The 20,748-nt window shown below is 38.2% G+C and overlaps 1 protein-coding gene across 1 annotated transcript in view; it reads left to right on the plus strand.

Annotated features, from left to right (window-relative positions):
• Nucleotides 1–401: 401 nt before the first annotated feature.
• The window catches only part of LOC106952655 (F-box/WD repeat-containing protein 7-like), a 26,868-nt gene continuing 6,521 nt past the window's right edge, over nucleotides 402–20,748 (plus strand). The window contains exons 1-12 of the mRNA XM_015040895.1: nucleotides 402–726; nucleotides 7,046–7,128; nucleotides 7,909–8,044; nucleotides 10,579–10,713; nucleotides 10,806–10,929; nucleotides 13,578–13,714; nucleotides 13,812–13,925; nucleotides 17,617–17,798; nucleotides 18,997–19,222; nucleotides 19,296–19,362; nucleotides 20,226–20,369; nucleotides 20,460–20,609. Of these exons, the coding sequence (XP_014896381.1) occupies nucleotides 688–726; nucleotides 7,046–7,128; nucleotides 7,909–8,044; nucleotides 10,579–10,713; nucleotides 10,806–10,929; nucleotides 13,578–13,714; nucleotides 13,812–13,925; nucleotides 17,617–17,798; nucleotides 18,997–19,222; nucleotides 19,296–19,362; nucleotides 20,226–20,369; nucleotides 20,460–20,609 (1,537 nt within the window). The 5' untranslated portion in view covers nucleotides 402–687. The remainder of the gene's footprint in view (nucleotides 727–7,045; nucleotides 7,129–7,908; nucleotides 8,045–10,578; nucleotides 10,714–10,805; nucleotides 10,930–13,577; nucleotides 13,715–13,811; nucleotides 13,926–17,616; nucleotides 17,799–18,996; nucleotides 19,223–19,295; nucleotides 19,363–20,225; nucleotides 20,370–20,459; nucleotides 20,610–20,748) is intronic.

Genomic DNA, 20,748 nt, shown 5'->3' on the forward strand with positions numbered 1-20,748 from the left:
CGAATTTATTTAAAAAATTGTTTAACTTTTCAAACTCAGAAAATTTCTTGAGTTTCAAATTTTGAGGTTAATCCCAAATTTTTTTTTTTTTTTTTTATTTATTTATTTTTGTGTGTGCAGATTTTCGACTGTTGGAACCTAGAAATTTCTAAATTGTTTTCCAAAACTTTCTGAGATTTTGACGCAGAATATTTTTTAATTCATTCCTTTAACACGTTTTTGTATTAAGTTTATAAAATCACCTCAAATTAAAACATTTTATGACAATAAAACAGATGTTGTGACGAAAAGGTGACGTAAGCAACATATAAATGTCCGTTTTTATGATTTATTGATCACTGCACAAGAATCACCCCGCATCACACACACACACGCACACACACACACGCACACCCGCCCTGTCGTGCGCGCGGCTCCACCCCTCGGCAGCACGCGGCGCAGAGAGGCTTGTCCCTGCGTGTTCGTGCGGGAGGCAGAGCCTCACAGATCCGGAACCGGGAGAGAGAGAGAGAGACAGAGAGAGAGAGAGGTTCCGTCCGTGGATCCCGCAGCGGCCGCAGCTCCAGCTCTGCGTGGATTCTTTTATCGATCCGCGATCGCTCCGATGGATCAGTGAGGCGTCTGGATCTGCGTGTTTCTGCGTGAATTTCTGCGTGTTTGCCGGCGGTTCGGAGCGGTTCTGCTGCCATGGGTTTCTACGGCACCCTGAAGCTCATCTTCTACAAGGCGAGTATCGGTTATTGATCGGCTGTTTGCTCAGAAGGTTGTCCGGCTCGTGCACCGGACGGGATGACGAGGCGTTTCTGCTTCTGACAGCGGGGCGCGTGCGCGTGGCGGGGCGCGTGTGAGAGTGGACCACTGCGGAACCAGGAGAGAGAGAGGTCCGGTGGTCTGAGTCGTGATTGATTATTGATGATCAGCGGCTGGTTCCTCTGTCTGAAATGATTAAATCAGTTTAAATTAATCAATATAGTTACTGATATCGTCAGAATATAGAGATCAATCAGATTACAAGATTATTGGTGATTATGGCTTCATGGGAGCCTGATTAGGTCAAATCTCTGGGATAATTTCACCCATTTGATGATTATTTGTCGTTTTTAACAATAAATAATAATAATTAAACATTTAAAATGAACATTTTTGCTTCAGTTTGTTGTGAAAAAAAAAAAAGGAAAATACACCCCGTTAGTCCGGCTGAAATATTTTACTCAATATTCTGTAGAAATCCAGTATTTCATGTTAGTGTTTCCCTTTTATAGTTGGTTTTATGTTTTTATTACTTAATTATTCACTTTTATTCAATGTAAAAAGTATTTTTTTTCTTTTGTTTTTGCTTCTCCAACCAATGTTGTCCCTTTAAAATGTAGAAATATTTGGAATAATTTCCTCCATTTCATGATTATTTATCATTTTAGCTGCAGGTAACAAAAATTAAACATTTAAAATGCAGCTTTCTGCTTCAATATGTTGTGAAACTGTAACAAAAAGCAGCACATGTACCCTTAGTCACGGTGAAATGTGATTTTATTGGTCTAAAAACAAAGAAAAATTGACTTTGTCGTGTTAAATATTTAATTATAGCTTAAACACATGAAGTCAAATCTATAAAAGTCAAATTGCTGTGGATGTAGGCTTCATTTATTTGGTTAAAAACTTTTTTACTACCAGAAAAATCCAGTTTTTACTTTGAATTATGAATTAAAGCTTAAAATAACATTTTGTCCCATGAAGCAGAATCAATATTTACTCAATGTTCTGCAAAAATCCAATATTTCATGTTAATATTCTCCTTTTATAGTTGCCTTTGTATTTTTATAACGTAATTATTCAATTTTTATCCATATAAAAAGCAGTTTATTTTTGTTTTATTGTGGTTTTTTGCTTGCAAAATGAGTTATTTTTTTTATAATTTCTTGGTGAAAAGGGGAGGATAAAATCCATAAAACAAGTTTGAAACACATTAACATTCTTTAAAAATAAAAATATGCTAGAACAAAAGAACATAAAACTTTAAGTAAACCTTTAATTTTCAGCTTCAAAGATTCCTCCAAAGTGCAGCTGCAGCATTTTGCATTGTTTTGGTCAAACCTCAGAGAAATTACCACCAATTACACTTTAATATTTTATGTTTATTGATATTTTCAGCTGCAGACTACAAGATTAAATCCTCTGAAACACAATGTTTCTGCTTCTCTGCTCAAATGCAAATACCGGAGGATGGCTGCCATGTTGGTGCCTCATTCTGCTCAGTTGAAGGACTTCACAGGTGCAGAATAAGATCTTAAAACCTCATTTTACGTCTTACAGCTAAAAGCTTTGATCTGCAGGATTAGAGCTGAAAAACGCAGGTTTTCCTCCTGCAGGAGGAACATCCCCAAACACAGCTGCTGTAATTGTCTTATTTCCAGGATAACGTGTCATCAAGCCTCCAAACTGCAGGTTGAAATAATGAAAAATGTTGTTTATTGCAGGTGAGAGTTTATTTTTCTGACTCAGTGTTTGGTCACACTCACATCTCTGGGAGGGAAAAAGCGTCTATAATCTGCTTTGTTTGGGCCAAATCTCACAGAGATGAACTGGAATCTGCTGCTTGTTTTTCTCTGCTGATGCAAACCAGCAGATTAAAAACCTGGAAACATGAAACTTCTGCAGAAATTCAGACCAAAGAGGAAATCAGCTCATGTTTCGCTTTACTGGTTTTCTGTTTCAGGAACAGAAAGCCAGTCAAATGTAAACAAAAGACTTTATAAACCGATTTAAATCTATGAAATGATATACATTTCATGACCCCTCTCCAGTACTTTCACAGCCACCCCGAGGGACACGACCCTCATGTTGAACATCTCTTCAGTAAAGTCACTTTTTATTAAAATTTCCAAAATGTGGCACTTTATTATGACAGCGCATTTGGAACATTGTTGATAGAAAAACCAAACTGTGAAATTTTGTAGAAAGAAAACTAACTTTGCAAATACCAAAAGTCAAAATGTGCGAGAAAAAAAAACTAAGAAACTTTGAGATTAAACTCAGAAAAATTCTAGAGAAAAATAGGAAATTTATGAGTTAAGAGAAAAAAAATTGTAGAAAAAATGTGGAAATTTCCTGAGATCATAAAGTTGAGAATGTTTGACTTTTGGAAAATTTCTGAGTTTCAGAGGTAAAATGGTAACTTGATTTTATTTGGTTACGTTGGCGTATTGGGGCCACTGCAGATAGAAATGAGTAAATTTGCAAACCACCTGATATAAAGGTTGTTACTTCTCTGGAAATTTAAATAAAATAGATCAGCTCACTGTCGACTCTCACAAGCACAGATAAATCCTGAAGATAAAATCAACCTGAAAATTATTGGAAAAAGATTTAAACCTGGTAGATGAAGAACCAGAGAACCTTTTGCTTTCGTTTATTCAAGTACGATTTCGACTAAATCCTGATCTGCATTGTTTTCAGCTGCATAATAAAAGATTAAAGCCTTAAAAATATGAATGTTGCTCTCAGGAGAAGGGATTTTATAGATTACAGCTGCTGTAATCTGCATGGCTTAGATCCTGTATGCAGGACAAGGCATCAAAACTGTATTTTAACCACTGTTGAGCTTCACAGCGAGAACTCTGAAATGATGGCCTGAAACTGAAATGCCTCCATCATTTCACTCTAAAAGCAGTCAACACTTTGTTTCAATGAGACTTATTGCTCTGAAAAAACATTAAATCAGCTGCAGTCGTATTTAATTTCAGCTTGAAATGCTTTCTTAATATCAATCCTCTGGGAAGTGAATTATTCCTTCAGGAAATAGAGATATTACAAACCAAATCTGTTTCTAAAGGAGTTATTTAGTAATGTTTGCCTCATAAAGCAGCTGAGCTCAATATTTAAAGCCTCTGGGGAGAGATGCTGCACATGGGAGGTGGCTGCAATGATTTTAAATCAACAAGAAATGTAAAATATTAAGTAAAATAATACAGACACATTAATTTATGTTTTTCCAATGTTGTATCTTCAAAACAACATAATTTAGATCGCTGTAGATATCTACTAGCTAGCTGAACGGCTAGCCAGCTAGATATCTAGATTATCTAAATAGCTAACTACCTAGCTAGAGGGATCTGGCTAGCCATAAAGGTAGATAAGTAGATAAATAGATGTTATAGCCAGTTATAAGATCTAGCTATAGCTAGCTATGACATCTAGCTATAGCTAGCTATTACATTTAGCTATAGCTAGCTAGCTATAGCTAGCTATTACATCTAGTTATAGCTAGCTATTACATCTAGTTATAGCTAGCTATTACATCTAGTTATAGCTAGTTATTACATTTAGCTATGCTAGCTATTACATCTAGCTATAGCTAGCTATTACATCTAGCTAGATATTTATATCTAGCTGCCTATTTAGTTAGATATACAGATGTCCATCTGTAGCTAGCTAGATAAAGCTATCTAGCTAGCTATAAACAGATACATAGGTAGATGTTATAGGCAGCTAGATAGCTCAATATGTAGATGCTATAGGTAGCCATCAACATTATAGGTTGATTCCATGTGAACCTCAGACTAAACGGTCAAATCAACACAGAGTTCACTTTGATACATTGTCCTGGGATAAATATTCGGGATGCACCCTTTGATTCATAAATGGGAATAATCTTGTAATTATTCTTTGTGTGTTGTGGTCCAGCCTGTCTCAGCCGGAGTTGGTGTACAGCTAAAATCCACAAAAACTTAAAATCTGCCTTAAAACATAATAATAACTGGCTATTATAATTAATACGAACAGTGGGAACCATGTTAGAGCTAAAGCTAATACCTACAACCCCCTTTTTGTCCAGGCTAATCAGTGCAGCTTGGCATTGTTGAGCCCAGGTATTTCAAAAAATATTTTAGATATGCTTGACAAAAAGTTGGTTTTCTGCATTTTTCCACACAAAAATCTACAAATACTGGACAATGAAATCTACAATTTCCATTACCATACCTGTGTATCTCACACAGAAAACCAGAAATTTGTATCAGACGGAACAGCCTGATCAATTTATCTCTAAATAAAACAAAAAGGAGCACTAATCTGCAAAACCGAAGCAAAATGTGGCTTTTCTAATGGTTAGTATCGTTATATCTTCCTACTGGGAACATTGGGATCTGGTGAGTGGGTTTGTAGCGAGGTCACTGATAATGGCAGACTCTGCTGCAGCATCAGAGTTAAAACATCAGGACTGAGTTATTCTGGTTCTAACAGGAAACACATTCTTTTGGCTTTTACCACAAAGTCAAGGTTTTTTTTGTTGGTGTTTTTAGCAGAATTGCCACCAACAGATGTGACATCTGTTGGTGGAAGCTCAAGAATCAGGGAATAGAAAGCAGATTCTGAATTAGATTTTATAGAGAATCACACAGAGGTTGGTGTGTGTTAGCTTGCAGCGCTCTATTTTAAAGCAGCGCTGCACCGGCGACATTCCTCCGATTTTCTGCATTCCTGCATTCATTCACTGGCTGAAGGAGAGCGATTCGGAGGAGGGAGGCTGGATCGGACCTCCGGGTCGCTGTGTCTGTGTGTTCCCCTCTCACTGTGGGAGTTTCCAGAAGAAAACGTTTATCTGCATCTCCTCGTTACCTCTGGACTCGGCTGCAGCTGCTCTGAGGGGTTTTTTATGATACCAGTGACGACCCAGAAACCCACAAATGTTTACAGGAACATGTTCTGCTTCTTCCACCAGAGATGTAGCTGCTAAAATTTACTGCTTAGTGATTCTCCACAAGGACAACGTGTTTATGCCATCCAAAAATGTCAGACAGGGTCTGTTGTTAAAGCATGTTTATTTGTCCTCTTCTTACATTCGTTTGTCTCTGATCCAATATGGCCGACTTCACAGCAGACTCGCTCAGGTTCACTGTTTTTATTAACACGAGAGAAAATGAAGTTGGTGGTTCACATCAGTCCAGCAGGATCTGCCCATATACATTAAATAAAATGCAAAAAATGCCCTGAAACAAACTACAGAGCGATGTATTTAACAGCTGTTAAATTAAATATGGAGGAAATGCCAAACAGAATTTTGATAAAAGTTAAAAAACATACAAAACACGGTAAAATTACACAAAAATATATGTTCAAATGAAATACTTGGAAAGAAACATAGATGGCATCAGAGAAAAGGGGGAGGAGCTTTCAGTTACTGGTTGCTACGGTAACCACCAACTGTCATGAGCAGCCTAACTATTATGCCATTAAATGTCAGGAGAAAATAAGTTTTTGTCTAAACAAAATGAATTTGGTGAAAATAAATCTATAATATTGTTTTATATCATTAATTATGAAAACTGTTAAACATACAAAACATTGCAAAGTTACACATGAAAGCCTGAATTACATTTGCTTAAAACGAATGTTAAAGTGTATTATCTGTAAAGAAAACAAAAAGATGATCCTGTTACATACCACAGCAACAATTTAATTTCCCTTTGGGATCAATAAAGTTCAATTGAACTTAAACTTGAAGAAGCTAGCCAGCTAGCTAGCTGGCTAGCTTCTGTAGATGTTATATATTTGTGGGTAAACAAAACTAACACAAACGTGTGTGTTTAACGCTAGCTGGAGAAATGGCTGGAGAAGTTTTTTCTTATCAAAGACAAAAGCACTAAAATCTGAAGCTACTCATTTTTGTCCACATTTCATGAAGAAGGAAGTTAAGCTGAGTGTCTTCTTCAGTGGTTTTTGTGTTGTTTCCTTGGTTCTTGGTGCAGCGCCCCCACAGGCGAGGAGAGGAACAGGTTTTTCAATCTTAATTTGAAAAAAGTTTTTTTTTTTTTTATTAATTTGCTTGATTAAATAAAGTAATCAAATGACTAGTTGATTACTTTAATCAGAAGAGTGAGTTCACAGTAAAATAATCTAAATGATACAGAAATATTGTATTAGCAAAAACTTCACATGCTACCATAATTCATCTCTGGTTGTTTTCGTGACTTTTGCTTCACATCCTGCTCAGATTCTGGCTCTCTGGGTTGTTTCTAACAGACTCTGTGTCTTTTCTTCATAACCCCAGATGAAGAGGAAGCTGGATCACGGTCCAGATGGCCGGCCGTTCCCCTCAGGAAAGAAGCACTGCAAGGGGAACAGCTACCTCAGGTAACACAGCTGCTGTAACACCAGACGAAACGCTTCATCACCTCCATCTAAGACCATAATCACCTTGAAGCTACCAGCAATAATAACCCTTGATCTTTTTTACATTTTGTTGCAATAAACTACGACTTTCAGTTTGTTTTATTGGGATTATAGCAGCACGTATTTGAGAAATAAAAGCTAAATGATACTCAGGTTTATATTTGTTTGTAAAATAAATATGGGGACAGTGTGACGTACATTCAGATTCCTCTCCTTTACTCTGAAAACCCTAAATAAATAAAAGTATCAGGTCATTCTGAACTCACCACCTTCTCTCTAAAACATGGTAGTGTCAGCATCATACTGAGGGAATACGTGGAAGTTGAGGATAACTGAGGCTGCAAAAGATTCAAGACTTGGGTTGAGATTCCTCTTCCAGCAGGACAAATTGATTCATGTCTTAGAATGGCCTAGTCAAAGTCCACAGTCTGTTGCAAGACTTAAGAATTGATCTGACTGAACTGTATCCAGTTACAAGTTTAGTAAAAGCTTGTAAAGTCGAGATGCACCCAAAGTACTTCCTGTAGAAAGGAAGTACTTTCTACAGGAAAGTACTTCTGAATTTCAGGCAGTAAAATTCAAATTCAAGCCACACTTTTCAGATTTTTACATTTAAAAGATTAACTTTTATTCTTTTACTTCCTCTTTATAATCACAAGTTACTTTCCCACATAAAATCCTGATTAAGGTCAGTGAGGTCTGTGGACTCATTTGACTCGTACTTCCTGGTCTCACCTGCAGCCCCTCCAGTCTGGCTCAGGCCACGCCCACTACCTTTGGCGACCTGCGGCTGGCCAATGGGCATTCAGCTCAGCGCCGACGCGTTAACTCCGGCCCGCCTCCAACTGGCCTGCAGGACTGGCTTCTCACCTTCCAGGTAAACCTGCTAAATCACAAAACAATCATTTATTTTTCTAAGATTTAGAATCAGTAGGTCTGGAACGATTAATCGTGATTAATTGATTATCGAAATATCGTCAACTAATTTAGTAATTGATTGATTGTTAATTGGATTGCACAGACTCATAAAACTACCATTCTCTGAAAGAGCAACACATTGAAAGCATTAATTAAGCCAATGCAGTTAAAAAATTAGATACATTTGCATTTAAGATGAAAATCTTCTTTTTCAGTAAAAATGTTCTGACCAGAACTCCTCCAGTTTTAGCTTCACCTGATTCAAATTCTGTAAACAACAAAAAGTGCAGCAACTTTTCTAATTATTATCAGTTAATCGAAAAATTAGTCAACAGATCCACCTTACACTGTACTAGGGCTGCACTGACGATTATTTGAGTAATGGATTAATCTCTGATTAATCAAAGGGAAATGTTTAATTTAAACAAACATTTTTATACAATATTATAAATAAATTAAATACATTGTTGCCTAAAATGTAATGACATTGCATTCCTTTTGTAAATCTGGACCAGATGAAACTCAAAATGTGTAGTTTGTGCACTAGACGAGTTTTGGTTAAAGTCTGTTTACAGTTAAAAATGTTTTTATCTTAAATGAAAAATGGTTGTAAAATGTACAGTTTTAGTTTATTTACTGCAATGAATATGTTTTGGTTTTTTTTCCAGAAACTGGCCTTTTATTGACTCTGTATGTTCCAGTTAATGATTGATCAATTACTAAATCAGTTGACGATTATTCCAATAATTGCTTAATCACGCTTAATCGTTTTGACTCTGCACTGTATTGATGTTAAGATGAGCAATTAATATATTGAATAATCTTTATCTTTGTGTTTACCTCTTTTAATGTACTTCTAATATTGCATAGAAAAGGCGTAAATGGTCAAAGGAAAAACTGATCATTTTTTATCCGATTAATCGTCAGAATAATCGTTATTTGCAACCCAAGAATCAGATAAATAAACAGGAAGTTTAGTATTTCTTAATACTAGACTTTTTCCTGTCAGTATTGTCTGTGGATAAAAGCCATGCTTTAGTTCTCTGTGTCACGTTTCTCTTGTAATCTTGTAAAGCTGTCCTAATCAGCGGTTCTGCAGGCTTTCTGAGCCCCGTTCAGCTTTTTCTTTGGGCCGGTGCCGGATGGCGGATGACTCACTCGGTCTTCAGACTCCACCTCTCCTGTCCTGCAGCGCTGCCAACACAATCCACATTTCTTCACGTTCTGCATCTTGTTGAATAGATTTCGGTCTGTGAGTGCTGCACATGAAGTGCTGCCTCCGAGCCGTCCTGATGCAACCGCTGAAAGGAGCCGACCAAGGCTCACCGACTCATCTGCACACGGCCAGATTAAAAAAACATGGAGCCTGCTTTTGTAGAGAGGAACATCAAACGGCTCCAGAGGCATGATGAACCAATAGCAGAGAAACGAAAGAACACTGAACAAGGCAAAAAGTAATCTAGCACCGGATATAAACACGTAGAAAATCAGTTGGTATATTCAAATTTTCCATTTTTCACATATATTTTCCTTCCATTTGTGTTTCTACTGCCTCCAGAAACGACCCAAGTGCTTTAAAAATCAAAACCTGGACTTTTTTATTGTAGCAAGTTAATGTTTTTTTGGTTCCATAAAATACAATTTAATATAATAACGTAAGTTCACATTCTCAAGGATCAACTCGCTTTTATTTCTTACAAAAATTTAATGCTGGAACTGGAAGACATTTTATAAATCCAAAATGAGTAAACAACCGAAACAGCAAATAAAACTGATATTGAAATTATCATTCAGTCTTTGATACAAAGTACCACAGAGTATTAAGTCCATACTAAGGAAAAATAAAATTACCAGGATAAAGTCATAAAATTAGGAAAAAAAAGTCATAATATGGCATAAAGACCACAGACCTATCCTAACCTGTTCAAGGAAGCTTAACGGATCTCCTGCCTCAGAAATACCGTATTTTTTAGACTATAAGCCGCTACTTTTTTCCTACACTTTGAACCAGCAGCTTACAGCCCGGTGCGGCTTTTCTGTGTATTTTTCTTCAACCACCAGGGGGCTCTTTAGCAGGAAGTGAATCATTGGAAGTCAGAAAGAAGAAAGTGCTAATTTAATAGCATGCTAGCACATGCTAGCAGCAGGCACGACGGAGACATTTCTTCAAACTCATATGATGCAGCTTTTAAGTTGAGGGTTTTTGATCTGGCAGTACAGACGGGAAACAGAGCCGCTGCACTGTAAGCTCGGCATGAACTTTGGAGACGGAGAGCTGCGACCTTAATAAATCCAGCGGGTTTATTAGGACGCTGCCCTCTGCTGGGTCCTTTTCTAAAGCCGACAGCGGCTTTTAGCCCGGTGCGGCTCATATATGAACGTTTCCAGTTTTGTTTTTATTTGTAGCCGCTGCTTATAATATGTTGCGTGTATAGTCCGGTAAATACGGTACTCACAATCTTCCTTCCTGTCCTTGTTTTTCTGTTTCTGCAGACGTGGAGCGGCCCGGAGAGACTGCTGGCTCTGGACGAGCTGATCGATCGGTGCGAGACCAGCCAGGTGAAGCACATGATGCAGGTGATCGAGCCTCAGTTCCAGAGAGACTTCATATCTCTGCTCCCCAAAGAGGTAAAGCCTGAAAACTCGACTACAGACGGAGCTCGGCGTTTTAACGGTGCGTTTCCGGTGTTTTAACGGTGCGTTTACGGTCCTCTGTGCAGCTCGCCCTGTACGTCCTCACCTTCCTGGCCCCGAGGGATCTGCTGCAGGCGGCGCAGACCTGCAGGTACTGGAGGATCCTGGCCGAGGACAACCTGCTGTGGCGGGAGAAATGCCGTGAGGAAGGTAAACACCGATCACATTAGCCTTTTACCGGGGCTGGGCGATAATCGATTTTACCAGTTAATCAAACTTTTTGGTTTTTCAAGACTTAATTTTTGGAAAATGTGGATTTTTTTCCCCCACCAATGTGATACTTGGAATTAATTGGAGCTTCTGTTTATTTGGACTTTGAATCCAGGTCAACTCCACAACTCAGACTGTTTTAGTAATTGATTCTTCTGACGATTAATCAATTAATTAAATAGTAAATTGGGAGATTCTCCTGATTTTTAAATGAACCATTTAAGCTTTATTATACAATATTAGAAATACGTTAGGAAAACGTAAATAAATCATTTAATTAATTTTTAAATGATAAAATAAACATTTTATTGCCTAAAACCGAATAACATAGCATATGTTTTGACTTAATTTCTGCTGTGAGTAAGTTGTTCTTTTAATAAATGACCTTTTTTGTCCTTATATTCCAGTGATCGATTACTAAATTTTCTGACAATTATTTGAAGAATTTATTAATCACGATTAATCGTTTCAGCTCTACTACAGTGGAATACCCAAAGAGTCTGTTTCTTTTTTAATTACAAGAATAAAACCATAAAGTAGGAAAATTTGAAAATGTGATAGTAATTTTCTGAAACTCCTACAAGAAAAATAAAATAAGGAATGTTTCTTTGTATTTTCACTACTTTCCACTAGTTTTCACTGTAGCTGAATATTTGCGGAGCTTTTTTCTGAGGTTCGTTAAGCCACTTCAGGATTGTTGACCTCATGAATCATTCAGGTAGAAACAGGCTCTCCAACTTTATGAGCTTTGTTGATTTTACTTGTATTATAATCACATACGTTTCAATTTGTAGTCTTGTTTTTTTCTTTGTCTGACCAAATCCCTGATCCATAAATATAATCAATCTAAAATAATCCAAGATGATGATAATTATTACCTTGGAACGATTATCTAAAAACTGTTCAATTGCCCTCTGCCAGATTTATTTATAGCTAATGGACTGAGTATTTTCCTAATGGAGTCTTGGCAGAGTTGAGTATCATGCAAATAGGTTTTTACTTTAAATAAATGAAGTGCAAGTTTGTGATACAGAAGGAAAAGTAGTTTATAAACAAATGTGTTTGTGAAGCTTAAAGCAATTTGTAAGCATCATCAGAGCAGAAAACCTTCATATATGTTATTATTTTAAGATAAAACAAAAAGAAAAACATGAATTGAAGCTAAAAGACAAACTTTCTGGATGTAAAACGCCTTAAAACCTGAGGGTTACATGCTCATACAGCAATCCATCACTACTCTTTCATTCAGCGCAATGCAGTGGATGAGTGTGTGTGTGTGTGTGTGTGTGTGTGTGTGTGTGTGTGTGTGTGTGTGGCTGGGCGTTGAGCCAGTCAGTTGAGATTCACTGCCAGCGCTCAGCAGCCATACCAATGAGGCTACCTAACGTTAGCGCCACACCACAGCCATACTAATGAAGGGAGCGCTAACTGCAGCTCACCAGCTCCATAAATAAGGCTAATTATTAACCCTCACACCGCGCTGCTGGGAACAGTGTTGCTGTTCACAAGAAGTCAGTCGGAATACAGATGCAGCTAGCCTCCATTAGCATCGTTCCATTTACATACTAATGGGACAACTTTTCATGTTACAGAGCTAGCTAAACTAAAGCTACAGCAGATGCTGTTTTGGTCAGAGCAGTAAAGACTGTTATGTTAGAAGGACTGGGCCTAAAGGACTGCAAAAAGCAAAACTACACTCCCAACATCAAACCTTTAGCAGCTAATGCTAGCTTACCTCTAAATTATTTAAACAAATCAAATAAAATAGAATAACAACCTACTGTTTTGAAGTATTGAAGCTTTTTCTGTGGTTATTTCTAATAATATATTGTTTGGGATTCATATAATAAAGTGACTCAGAACTCCATGACAACCATATTTGTAGTTAGCTATAGTTTTAGTTGTTAGCTTAATTAGCATTAGCTTTATTATCCATTTTAGCTGCTAGCTTTAAATAGAATAAAATAGAAATGTCCTTTATTGCTCCACATTGGGGAAATTCAGCAACAATCAAGGCATGTAGGTTCACACAAAGATAACATAAAGTATAAGTATTTTATATAAAAAACTAAAAATATTGCACAGTAAAGGCATAAATACTGCACAGTTATTCAAAATACATAAGGTCATGAGTTGTTTATGTTCCTCACCCTACAAATACTGATTACCATAAATATATTAGAATTGCAACCAAAGTGATCTGTTTAAATTAAATACAATATATAAAGTGAACGTATTAAGCCATTGAAGCTTGAATACTTGTGCTGAAAATTAATTGGTCGGCATTTTAAGCTAGAATTTTAATTTTAATTAGACAAAAATCTAATTAGTCAGTTTCAAAACTGGCTCTTGCACTTTCTTGCTTAAATGAACTTGGCTCAGTGCCATCGGTAATACTGTACTTAACAGATTAATCAAAAAGCCCAGTTGGTGCCAGACACTGCAGCACCAACAGTTTTCTGTTTATTTAATTTTAAATCAGCATGATGGGTCTGCTGCAGCCTGGTTTAATTTCTTACAAGCATCTAAAACGGTAAGAACAGCCGTTAAACTGGACTCTGTTGTATTACTGTTTGTTTTATTTTCAGGCATATCAGACGGCGTGCCGTATCGTCGTAGAGAGAGCATGTGCCCTGACGCTTCGTTCAGCCCGTGGAAATCCGTCTACATCAGACAGCATCGCATAGAGACCAACTGGAGGATGGGCGACACGAGGGAACCAATGGTACCGTCCAGCTGGGACCCAACAAACCAGCCTCCGTTTCATAAACACCCAACAAACCAGCCTCCCTTTCATACTCTGACTGCTCACGCTTTCATAGGTGCTGAAAGGCCACGATGATCATGTGATCACCTGCCTCCAGTTCAGCGGCGACCTGATCGTCAGCGGCTCAGATGACAACACGCTCAAAGTGTGGTCGGCCATCACTGGGAAGGTAGGGCGCCATTTAGATTACTGCTGGCTCACAGTAAATCAGTAGAAACCAGAGGCGGGCAGAGAACCCAAATCAAGTAAGAGGAGCGCCACTTCAACATATTGTTACTGAAGTAAAAGTAAATGTAGCCGTCCAAGAAGTTGCTGCAGTAAAATAAAGTATTTCAAGTTCTGAGTAACTGATCAAATTATCAATCATTTAATATTTAAAAATTTCATCATCAGATAGACCAAAATATAAAATTAAGTGTAAATTTTGGTATTTCATAAACAAAAATGGCAATAATTCATATGAGTAACAAAATCAGGGCAAAATAAAATGTTCCAAATCCGTTTCTTTCAATATAAAACTTATTAAACTGCAACAGAAACTGCAGCTGTGTGTCTGTGTCTGGTGACATTTTGGTTAAAACATGTTTGTTTTTCATTCAGTGGGTAGAAAATACAGAAGTGTTACTCAAGTAAGAGTAGAGATACTTTATAATATAATTACAAGAGTAATCCAGTAAAAATACTCTTAAAAGTACAAATATATATTGTGGTATATGATCAATATCCATTGATAATGCGTTTGGTAAAATATTCACTGAACTCCAGAACCGCCCGGCATTCTGGGGGATTTAGCCAGCTTAATTGAGTGGATTCAACTAACTCACTGTGTCTTTGGTTACCTAGCAACTCACTCACTCTTTCGTTACCTAGCAACCAGCCGGGTAACTGTCGCAGCAGCAGCTTAAGTTGTCAGTTTTCCTCATAACTTCTATCTTAACAATAAAGTACAACGCCGTGGAGTATTTCAGATATTTAAAACAAAGAAAACTAATCAATAATTATCAATACCATCAGATATGAAATACTTATGTTGTGCTAAGATTTTTAGCCGTAATTTTAGCCTGTGCTGTTGGCGTTAAACATAACTTATAAAGGGTGGCAGAGGCTCTAGTGAGCGGATTTCGGTGTAACGTGGAGGCGGACGGACCAGTTGTGTTTGTCTGGGTGTGTGTCAAACACAGCCTGCAGCAGCGTTAGTTCAACACACACTGTGTGTTTTTACCTGGACAACAGGTAACAAACAGAGTCAACAGTGATCTGCTCTGTTTGTTACCGGTCACATGCTGCTCTTCTCATCCTTAAACAAACACAGACGTGAAATAAAAACACTCTGGATCCGTCATGAAACCGTCATCGAAGGTTTAAAAGACAGAATGACCCAGCTAAGCGGCTCCACCGTTCACTCTTCTGTAAATGTTTCTATGGTTGAAGTAGGGCTGCGAGTAACTATCATTGTAATAATAAATCATTTTATCAATTTATTCTGACAATTAAGAGATTGATCTGATGATTAATTGGACACAAAAATTGGCACATTCTGTGTTTTTCATTTAACCAATTAAGTCATTTTTACACAATGTTAGAAAAACATTAAAAACAAATAATTAAGTCAATTTTTAAAATAAGAAAATAAAACATTTTGTTGCTTAAAATCCAATCATGTTGCATTCCTGCAGTGAATTATTGATCATTTGTAGGTAAAGATGCATTTGCAGTTAAAAAAATTCTTCTAACATCATATTTATTAAAATTTTTTTATTTTTCTGTATTTTTTTTACCTGAAAAAGTCAAGTACTGCCAAAGAACATAGTTTCACATTCGCTTAGAGACATTTAAGTTGAATGAGTGAAGGAGCTAAACGACCTTTGACCTTTCTGACTGTCTGCTGTGGCAAACGTTAAATCTGAAATTGTACAAAGATCCCAGTTAAGTGGATTTCCTAGATTTTTTTTCTCTGCTGTTTGTGGTTGCTAACACCAATCCTGCTAACTAGCATAAGATGCTAAAGCAGTTTGAAAAACCTTCACTAACTCCAAATCATGTTTGCTTTAAATCAGTAAAATGCTGCTTAACAGCGACTGTGATCTCATCTGCACACTGTTTCCTGTAACATAAGAAATATTTTAGAATTGTTTACTTTTAAATAAAGAATAACAACAAATAAATACCATTTATAAGATTAATATGACTGTCATTATTAACAATTACTAATTGTTGCTTTTCTGTTCTGAAATAATGCTAATTAGATAGTTTTATAGTGTGAAGTTTTAGATATTTATATAATCGTAAACTTTTTTCCAGCTTTTCTTCAAGTCAGAGGGAGTTTTTGTTCAGATGATCGTTAGAAGGTGGGACCGTTTTATGGGTCTCAACTATTCCAAAAATGTGCAAACATTTTTCAAAACAGCCATAAAGTCAGATCGCTATCACGGGGCTTTCTTCCTGTTGGGACAGGTGAGAGTTCAGAGTTCAACCTGAGAGTTTCGGCTCAAAGTTCACCTGTTGAAACGACAGCAGCTGCACCTGCAGTGATGAATATTTTATATCTGTGTTCCTGAAAAGCGCTAAATGCTTCATGTTCCTCATGTCTGCCGTTGGCGCTGAAGAGGTCAGCGGATGTGACCTTCAGTTGAGCAAACGAACATTTTTCTGGTTTCGGTTGAGCATTCTTCAGCGCGACACACCTGCTGCTGTTTCTGTCCGGACCTGCCTCGGTGCCAACGTTCACTCACTCACTCACTCACTCACTCACGTTGTGAGGACATTTTCTCTAAAAACACAAAAACTCTTAAAGCATGGAAAATTAAACATGAACTGTTTTTAATTACTGTTTATCCCTGAGCGAAGATGGTGTGCGTTCTTCAGGTTTGTTTTTTAAACAAACGTCATCATCTGCAGTTCACAGAGGTCAAAAGTTTCGCTGAACCCTGTCCCCGTTTGTGGCGTTGCCACGGCAACCCCCACCACAACACCGCCGAGGTGAAACCGGATTGTTGTCTGTCTGCGCGTCCTTCAACGGCGGCTGTGAAAGTAAAAACAAATATTGACGCGGGTTTGTTAAGAATGTGACTTTGAGGGCGAAATTGACACACAGGGAGGACAGTTTGAACAAAGCAAAACATTTATTATTCATTTAATTTGTGGAAACTGACAAACAAACAAGGTCAGTTTAAGATTCTACTTTTGTCGTCCTGTTCTCGGTTTTATTAGTTTATTTCTATCTCGCCTGGAGCCGTTCATTATTATTATGTTAAATACACCAATGGGGTGATTAATAACTAATGCTGTGAAACTAATCTATTGTTTGTGTGTTTAATATTAAAATATATCAGAAAAAGCATCATTATAGATATTTAATCTGTGAAATTCCACTTTTAAAGTCATTTCTGACCAGAAATAAGACTTGATTCATGCTCTTAAAGTTAAGTTTATCTCCAAATGGCTCAAATTTTAATAATTTTTTTTGCCTTGCTTCACATGACTGGATAAAACACACATGTTTTAGGGTTGATATCTTTCATTTTAAATATATTACTTTTGTCAGATCAGGATCAGATTTAATCTATAAAGAAAACTTCACAATTTTGTGTCCACACAATCAAAGTTAATCTTTAACTTAGCTACAGTGTTAACATTTCTAAAAATGTACTTTATATGGAATGTTAATTGATCTATCTATAGTTTTTTTTCTAAAATCTGATGCAATTTTTCCATAGAAAAACAGGTGAGACTGTTTTTTTATAATCTCTATAAAAGTTTATCCAGCTGTTGGCGCCACATGTTGGTAAATCTGTTGCTTCAGGATGTGATCGATCAGATCTGTGAAGCTAATCGTGACTCGTCTCTCTGCGTCGCCGCAGTGTCTGCGCACGCTGACGGGCCACAGCGGCGGCGTGTGGTGCAGTCAGATGGCCGGCGCCACGGTGATCAGCGGCTCCACCGACCGGACGCTGCGGGTCTGGGACGCCGAGAGCGGCGAGTGCGTCCACGCCCTGTACGGCCACACGTCCACGGTGCGCTGCATGCACCTGCACGGCGAGAGGTAGTGCACTCACTCACTCACTCACTCACTGGGGGTAGGGAGAAGTAAATGTGTCGTCTCCATAGCAACCACAAAGGCCCTGGAAAAGCGCACACGCATCTGTGCGAGGACGTCTGTGTGGCTGGTTCCCGTCTCCATGGCAACCTGCTGATGCAGGGTGTTTTATTGTTGTTGTAGCACCGTTTATCACGGTCATGCATGAATGGAAGCGCTGAAGGCCAGCGGAGCGGAGCGAGGAGCGAATACGAGAGCAAACAAACACGGAGTCATCAATAATTCATTAGAAAAACGTAAATATGGAGGAGAAGGACGAAATTCAGAGCAGATTCAGATCATGGCGTCAAACTCTGGGATGATTTAGTTACTCAGGCTGCAGTCAGTTGTTAGCTTATTCTGTCGATTAATCGATTTATTCTGATGAATAATTGAATAGGCAGAGAGAAAATCAGAACATTTGGCACACCATTATTTTATTAATCAATTGATTCCATTGTTCAGTACATTTATTCTATCAGTTAATCAATATGTTCTATTGATTAATTAGTTCATTTTATTGATTAATCGATTTGTTCTGACAATTAATCTAATAGTTGAATAAAAAATTGGCACATTTGGCACTCCATAATTTTAGTCGTTGATTTATTCTATTGATTAATCAATTTTCTCTCTCAATTTATCGATTAATCGGAAAGAAATTGGCACATTCTCTACATTTTTTTCATTTAAACTAATGAATCTTTTTATAGATCAGAAATAGAAAGGTGGAAGTAATTGATTAATAATTGTTGTTAATAACTCCAAACTCGTATCTTCAGCATCCAGGGCTGCAACTTGCAATTATTTTAGTTATCAATTATTCTATTGATTATTCTGACAACTAATTGATTAATCTGCTAAAAAATATTGGCGCATTCTACAATTAATTGATTACAAAATTAGTTGACGATGATTGTAATATTGATTAATCATGATTAATCGTTTCAGCTCTAATTCAAATTCTCCTAATTAAAGGTCATTTTGAGCATTAAAAAGATTTTAAATCGTTTTAGTTTCATAGTTTCCTGTTATTTCACTGGGATTCGTTGCCTGATCGTCTTAGAGCATATTTAGTGTTTCTATCAGAAGATCAGCCCTTAAAGTGGTAAGCGCCGCATCCTGATTGGCCCGGGCTGCAGTGACATCATGCCCTCTGTCACAGGGTGGTGTCTGGTTCCCGGGACACGACGCTGCGCGTGTGGGACGTGTCGACGGGCCGCTGCGAACACGTGCTGGCGGGCCACGTGGCGGCGGTGCGCTGCGTCCAGTACGACGGGCGCCGGGTCGTGTCGGGCGGATACGACTACATGGTGAAGGTGTGGGACCCCGAGACGGAGGTGTGTCTGCACACCCTGCAGGGTCACACCAACAGAGTGTACTCTCTGCAGGTAAACACACACACACACGTCAGCGAGTGTGTGCCACTGTAGTTGTAGCTGAATCTGTTTCTTCCTGACGCAGTTTGACGGCGTCTTCGTGGTGAGCGGCTCGTTGGACACGTCGATCAGAGTCTGGGACGTGGAGACAGGTAGAGACGCAGGACATGCTTCAAACGTTTTCCCACCCTGTGAACTTTTTCTGTAAAAACGCCGGAGCCCTAAATACTCCTGATGGACTCCATTTAGTCATCAGGCAACTCCTGAAGGCAACTGGTTGCACTCAGAAGAGAAAAGGGGCCTGAATACTTTTGCACACCGCACTTTTCAGTGTTTTATTTGTAAAAAATGTTTGGAATCGTATAATTTTCATTCCACTTCACAGTTATGTACCACTTTTTGTCTGTTTGTGTTTGTAATGTGACAAAATGTGGAAAAGTTTTGCAATCCGCTGTAAATCCACCTGGGTCAGATTTTAAACTGGGTCAGATTTTAAACTGGGCTACAGTGGCAGCAGCCCAGGGCTACAATGTCTGGGGGCGCCACTAATGTATATAAATACTGCGACAAAGATTTTTCTTTCTTTTCTCTTTTCTTATGAATTTATGTTTTGCATATGTTGTATTTTATATGAGTTTAAAAAATATACCTGAAAATGTTCAAGTATTTGAACATTAGGAAGTTAAAGTTAACACCAAAAATCATGAACTTTTGGCAAAAAGAGAGCTGGGTGTTTTTTCTGAATGCTGAATATTTGTGCAGAAATAAGCAAAATGTGAACCTATGTATCATTTTCTTCCTTTTACAATAAATACCAATATGTTGCATTCTGTGGTTGTAAAGTGACAAATACTGAAAAAATAATATTTAATAGGCAAAGAGTCAGAGGTTTAAGTTTGCTACATTTTATAAGTGGTTATGTGTCAGATTGGACAGGTAAATGTCCTCATAGCAAACTTCACTCTGTGGATTTAAAACGACCTCTTGTTGACCTTTACGTTGATGGTGTGTTTAGGCGGATGTGTTCACACGCTGACCGGCCATCAGTCGCTGACGAGCGGGATGGAGCTGCGGGACAACATCCTGGTGTCCGGGAACGCCGACTCCACCGTTCGAGTGTGGGACGTCCGGACCGGACAATGTCTTCATACGTTGCAAGGTGGGACATTAAAGCAGAACCCAGTTTGACCAAAGATGGAGTCAAAGACACCTGTGTGATCCGAGGACTGACGTTCTGGTCTTCGTTAAGGTCCCAATAAGCACCAGTCTGCAGTGACGTGCCTGCAGTTCTGCAGAGGTCTGGTTCTGTCCAGCTCCGACGACGGGACCGTCAAGCTGTGGGACCTGCGGACCGGCGCCTGGCTGCGGGACGTGGTGGCGCTGCAGAGCCGCGGATCAGGTCAGCTTCAAACACGTCTGGATGTTTGAGAACAACGTTTATAGATCCAACGACCGTTATCCCTTCCTAAAGAGGAACGATGGGGAGTCAGCATGTCAGTTATTACAACTGAAAACCAACGATCAGCCCGAAACCTGGG

The sequence above is a fragment of the Poecilia latipinna genome, unplaced genomic scaffold, assembly GCF_001443285.1.
Source record: "Poecilia latipinna isolate Pla-1442-1.1 unplaced genomic scaffold, P_latipinna-1.0 Scaffold533, whole genome shotgun sequence".
Taxonomy (NCBI): Eukaryota; Metazoa; Chordata; class Actinopteri; order Cyprinodontiformes; family Poeciliidae; genus Poecilia; species Poecilia latipinna.